General features: G+C 46.7%; 1 protein-coding gene across 1 annotated transcript; it reads right to left on the reverse strand.

Annotated features, from left to right (window-relative positions):
• Nucleotides 1-204: 204 nt before the first annotated feature.
• On the reverse strand, nt 205-1,113 carry LOC134910947 (paraneoplastic antigen Ma2 homolog). The gene has a single exon (XM_063919339.1). The coding sequence runs from the start codon at nt 1,111-1,113 to the stop codon at nt 205-207; it is 909 nt and encodes a 302-aa protein (XP_063775409.1).
• Nucleotides 1,114-6,188: the final 5,075 nt, after the last annotated feature.

Genomic DNA, 6,188 nt, shown 5'->3' on the forward strand with positions numbered 1-6,188 from the left:
ATTTCTCATTCTCTGTAGGACCTTCCGGGGTGGGTAGCACAACCTTCACCTTTCTAAAACTCTTTTCTCTATTTTCAATTTGAACCTCCTCTAACTTTACTTCCTTTATCAATTCACCTAAGGTTGGGGGTCGAGCACCGACGGCACTGCATCGCAGTCGTTGGGCAACAGGATTGTTTGTCAAAGCCCCCCGCAGTATATGTTTTAAAGTTTTTCATCAATCTCAGAGGCTTCAATCCCTCCTTTGTCCATCAATTTATATAATATCTTATCTAGACGGTAGACATAGTTAGTGAGGGTCCCAGCAGGCTCTTGGTAGGTCTGATTTAGCCTAGCCAAGATATCTCCTACATCTTCAATGGTCCCAAAGGAATAATCCAGGGCGTTGAAATAGTCTCTCAAAGTGGCGCCGGGGTTGCTTCTCCGTGTAGTGTGGATGATCCCCATAGCAGGGCCTCTCAGACTTTCCACAATCCTCTGCTTCTTTATGTGCTCTGGGCACCTCCACTCTTCGGAGTGTTGCACGGCGGCCTCTCTCCAAGTGTCGTATCCTTCTTCTCCAGTAGGTACTGGCGTTATGCCAGAGAAAACTCTGAGCCTTCTATATCCTCCCTCATAGTGCCAGCGTTCAAAGTGGCTGACCATTTTATTCATTACCGCCTCCACTTGCTGCTCTACAGATTCACGTGTAATGGTACTTGTAGTAGTTCTTGGCAGAGAACTATCCCCTGCATTCTGATTGTCTCCCTCAATTCTCTCAGTTCTATTATCATTAATGGCTACTTGGGCTTCTCCCTCTGTCTCTCCAACTTCACTAGGCCACATTATTTGCCATCTTCTGCCGGGTACCCCTTCCACTAATATTTTTGCAGGAATCAATGCAGGGTCCAGGTATTCTTGGTTGGTTATCAATATGGCATATATATCCCCAGTGGCACTCTTCCACTTGTCAACTACACAGGGATTTCTTATCCCACATAATCTCTGTACTTCTTTAAGTACGTTGTCATCTGTGATACCTTCGTAGTTGCCCACTATACATACACTTTGGTGAGAATATACGCCTTGATCTTGGCACCAGGCATGGATATCCATCTCCAGTATGACCTCCATTACCGTCCAGGGGGCTGGTGTATCTTAAGGATCTCAGCAGTGCCTCCAAATGTAGCCCTCCCTTTGGCTGAAGTATCCCCTGGAGTATGTCAGTGCATCCACTCAAACCTTTACGCTACGGTGTATGCCCGTAGCTTTAGGGGAGGTTTGAGAAAACCCTATCCCAACTTCGATTTCACCACTACGTGAGGACTCTCTCCTGCCCTTATGTATAAAAGGTGTTTCCAGTGGCCTACTGGGATAAGAGGAGACAGGGATGATATTACCATGTGTTTTCACCTTGGTTTCTAAGGGTAAGAATAGTTAGCAAGAAATAATAATACATTGACAAAGCAGTAAAATCTCAACCATACTTTAGTTCAATTAAAATAACACATTTGCTTTACAACTTCTCGTTTAAGCATTTATAATGGCATACCACAAGTAAATACAATTCTAATGAAAATTCTCACACAAACAATTAACCCCTATCAAAATTATATATTTGCAAATATATATGAAGTAGAAATAGCCTGGCACTCCTCCTGATGTTACTGTGCCCGGTGCCTCCAGTAAGCTGAAATGGCTAGGTAGAGAAAGAAGACTGCTGCACTCCAGGTCTTGTAAAAAGTTGAATTGTATTCAAAGGATCACAACATAGTACACCAACGTTTCGGGGAGTCTAGCCCCTTTGTCAAGATGTGAGAGTGTGTAAGTGTAAAGAAAAGCTTACCTAAATAGTGACAGAGCCCGCCAAACCTGAAGAGCGAAGCCGTCAGCGGTCCTGACGTGTGCGCTGTGCGGCGCCGTGCGATGACGTGTAGGCGCATCCAGAGGGTGTCTGTATCAGTCGGTTGCGTAGCAACGAGTGAATCGCTGGAGTGCTGGGGACTGTGCGGCTGCGTGAGACAGAGAGAGACGGGTGATATTACAAAGACACCGCTGGGCTGACAGCTGACCTATGTGCATAGCGGCATGTGTAAAGGATGTGTCAGCTGCATAATACATAAAAGTTAAGCACACGCACATGTCCCGTGGGGGGGAAAGAGTGCTAAGTGCTGCTGTGCTGGCGCAGGGGGGATTAACCCTGAAGGGGTTAGACCCTTGGGTTGGAAATTGCTAGTGACAAGCAGCCGGAAACCCTATGTATGGGATCCAAAGATGGAACAAAGTTGAGGGTGCTCGTACTGCAAAAATACCGAATGGGGCATATTTACTGGAAAGAGGGGGAGGAAACACCCGAGGGGGAAAAAGAACAGTATAATAGAGCATTAGGAATCCTGTTGGTATAGGTACTGTTACTAAATACATATAAACATGCTTGACATATGAAATAGCTGAATAAAGCAATATACAAAAAAATGTCAGTAAATCAGAGAGTCCAATGTAGTCCAAAGTGCCTGGGTAAATAGCGGGCTCTGAGTTAATAAATCACAGAGAGTCCAATGTGATCCAAAAGTGACTGCCCTGTAGCGGGCTGTCATGGTCATGCTTCTTCGCCCCCTGGTGCACGCTGGACTGATGAACATGGATCAAACTAGATTATCCAAAAGTACTCCATACTATTCTTTCGTTAAGACCAACTGGATGTATGGTATTCAAATTGAATATCCAGGAGGCTTCCTTTCGAAGAAGTTGGCCCTCCTGGTCACCACCCCGGAGGGATTTAGGTACGTGGTCTATAATATTGTGCTTAAGATCTGAGAGCCGATGCCAGGCTTCCTGGAAGTGCCTTGCTAGAGGTTGGTCAGTAGAATTGCCAGCGATAGCTGCCTTTATCGCAGAGCGGTGCAGAGCCATGCGTTCACGTAGAGATCTGATGGTTTTTCCTACGTAGCCCATGCCGCATGGGCAAATAATTAAATAAATGATGTATGTGGATGTACATGATACCTTATGGCGGATGTAGATTTTCTTGCCCGTTGCTGGCAATTCATATGAAGCGCCCGTCAGCATGTGGCTGCAGGTGGTGCAGTCTAGGCACCGATAACAACCAGGTTTCTTTCTCAGAAATGTGTTGCCCTGTACTGCAGGGGGCCCACTGGGGAAGTTGGAGATGTGGTGTGGACCAACATGTCTTTGATGTTGCGCCCCCTCTTGTAGCACATCATCGGAGTCTTGTGCCTAAAGGGAAGACGGGTGTCCGTGGAGACAATAGGCCAAAGGGCCCTGTTGGCTCTGTTCAACACTGGACTCGAGGTGTCATATGTTGTAGTCCAGGTGATTCGGTTGTCCATAGATCTATCCTTTTTTTGCATCAAGCTGCTCCGTGGCAGCTGTAGCACCTCACGTTTGGTGGCTTCTAAGGCGGTACACTTGTATCCCCTTGCAATAAATCTAAGGATCATTCTGTCTAGTTCAGCCTCTAATATTTCTGGCTGACTGTTGATCCTGGCGACCCTGATCATCTGGGACCTTGGGAGACCCAATATTAGTGGTCGGGGGTGGTGACTGTTGGCCCGGAGGAGGGTGTTTTTGTCCGTAGGTTTATTGTATACACTGGTCTGTGACTTACCAGAACACACAGTGACCTGGACATCCAAGTAGTTGATGGTTGAGGAGGACCATTGGTAAGTGATCCTGATTGGGGATACTCTGGAGTTAATGGATTCCAGCAGGGTTTTCAAGGATGCTTCACCTCCTGTCCAAATGAGGAATAGGTCATCTATGTATCTGGTAAAGAGCGCAATGAATTGAGCTGTGTGGCAATCTTGAAAAAACATCTGTGCCTCTTCTTTGAGCATATAAATGTTGGCATAAGAAAGAGCCACGTTACTGCCCATCGCACATCCGGTTCTCTGTAGATAGAACCGGCCGTCGAACAGGAAGTAGTTTCTAGTGAGTGTTAGCTCCAATAAAGTCATGAAGAGGTCCAGATCTACATCGGCCATTTTCTCAGAAATCAAAAAGGCTCTCATGGCTTCCAGGCCATCAGCATGCGGGATACTTGTGTACAAGCTACAGATGTCAACTCTACATAAGAGCGCCCCTTCTGGGACTGTACCGAATCCTTCTAATTACTGTAAGAAGGAAGTAGTGTCTTTCAAACATGTCAACTGTTTCAGAACGAGAGGCTGTAGAATGCTGTCCAGAAATTGGGACACCGGTTGGTATAAAGACTGGCGCACTGAGATGATGGGGCGACCGGGGGGTGTCTGCAGGTTTTTGTGAATTTTGGGCACAGTAAAGAGGACTGGGACCACTGGAAACTTCTGCAGAAGGGCCTTATGTAATCTGTCGGAGATGAGTTCTTGTACATGTGCCTCTGCCAAAATGGAGTCCAATTCCTGCTTGTAAGTTGCAGTGGGATCACAGTCCATTTGACTGTATGTATTGATGTCTGCCAGTTGGGCCAGGATCTCCGAGCGATAGTAAGCCAAGTCCAAAATGACGACTCCGCCCCCTTTGTCTGCAGGGCGGATAATTATGTCGGTGTATGATCCCAAATTTTTGAGGGCCGTCCGTTCCTGCCTGGAAAGGTTATGATGATGATGTTGACCCACCCTGGTATATTTGCTTGAGGCTTCATCAACCAAGCGAATGAATGATTTGATGGAGGGATTCGTGGACTGGGGATCGAAGGAAGACTTACTCCTCTTGTTTATAAATGGTTGAAAAATTGATGGAGGCGTGGGTTCTTGGGGCGGATGTAGAGCGAAAAACTCTTGTCTCCGGAGTTTCCTGGCGAACTGGTAAAGATCAATTTTCCAATCTAACTCTTTGTGCTGGTTAGTAGGGACGAAGGAAAGTCCGTTATTGAGGACGTCTATTTCAACAGAAGTAAGAGTGCGATTGGACAAGTTGTAAATTAAATTTTGTTTTTTGCTGCTCGTTCTTTTAAGTCTCGTGTTCTGCCCACCCTGGCGGGTGGGCGTCCTCTTCCTTTGGAAGTAGTCGGAGCTGCCTGGTCTAAAGGGACAGCATATAACTCTTGAGAACCATCCGAGTCGGCCACAGCGAATTCGCTGTCACTATTAGATGATACTGCAGATTTAGAAGTGTTTTCTCTGCGGCGACGCCAACCCTGCCTGGATCTTGAACGGGACGCCTGGGGATTACCGGAGCCTCCTCCCATTAGCCACCTGTATACCCTATTGTTGTCGTAGTCCTCTTGGACAATGTTAAGCTTGTTTTTCTTAAACTTAATTAAATCCCTGCGGTAATTGTCGCATTGTGTGCGCAATTTCTGTATCCAATCCTGCGATTCGTCCTGATGAAGAGCGGGTAAATGATCTGTTTCAAAGGAGACGATTTTCTCTTTGACTGCCCTCAACTCCCTGCCAGCCTCCTCGATCACCAGCAGCATTAGATCAAGGCTGCATTTGTTAGTAATCCCGACCCATTTCTTGCAGAAGTCGGGGTTGAACCTTCCTATGGTGGGTGAGTTCCTAACCCTGAAACCCCTGGGAATCATGCATTCCCTGTGGTAATCAGAGAGAGAAATGCCGTGCAGCATAAAATCTATCTCCCTCCGTTTGAGTTTGAACAGCTGCTGGTACAGCTCGTCAGGGCTTTGTTGTTGGTCTGTGAAGGATAGTTGCTCCTTGAAGCGTAGCCGATCCGCATCTGCGTCCGTGAAGCTGTACAAATTCCCTTTAGTTATATTGAGGTGCTTATAGCCCCTGACGTCCCCCGTGGCTGCTGAAGAGGTGTTAGGATTCATAGCTGTAGCCGTGCGGTGTACAGTATCGTTGACAAGTGCAAAAAAGTGCTTAAAGTGCTTGCTGCAGTTGAAAAGTGCTGCGTGCTGAAGAAAAAGTGATATCAGTGATTCAGCACAGCCAGTGCTGATACATACAAAGTGCTGAAGCAGGGTGAGGCGACTGCTCATACATCCAGAATCATGTATATACAAAAACTGATTGAAGTGTTGGGGTGCCTTGGCTCAAGCAGGGGATGTCAGAGCAACGGTCTCCTGAGGATACGTGAAGTAGAAATAGCCTGGCACTCCTCCTGATGTTACTGTGCCCGGTGCCCCCAGTAAGCTGAAATGGCTAGGTAGAGAAAGAAGACTGCGGCACTCCAGGTCTTGTAAAAAGTTGAATTGTATTCAAAGGATCACAACATAGTACACCAACGTTTCGGGGAGTCTAGCC

Source organism: Pseudophryne corroboree, chromosome 4, assembly GCF_028390025.1.
Source record: "Pseudophryne corroboree isolate aPseCor3 chromosome 4, aPseCor3.hap2, whole genome shotgun sequence".
NCBI lineage: Eukaryota > Metazoa > Chordata > Amphibia > Anura > Myobatrachidae > Pseudophryne > Pseudophryne corroboree.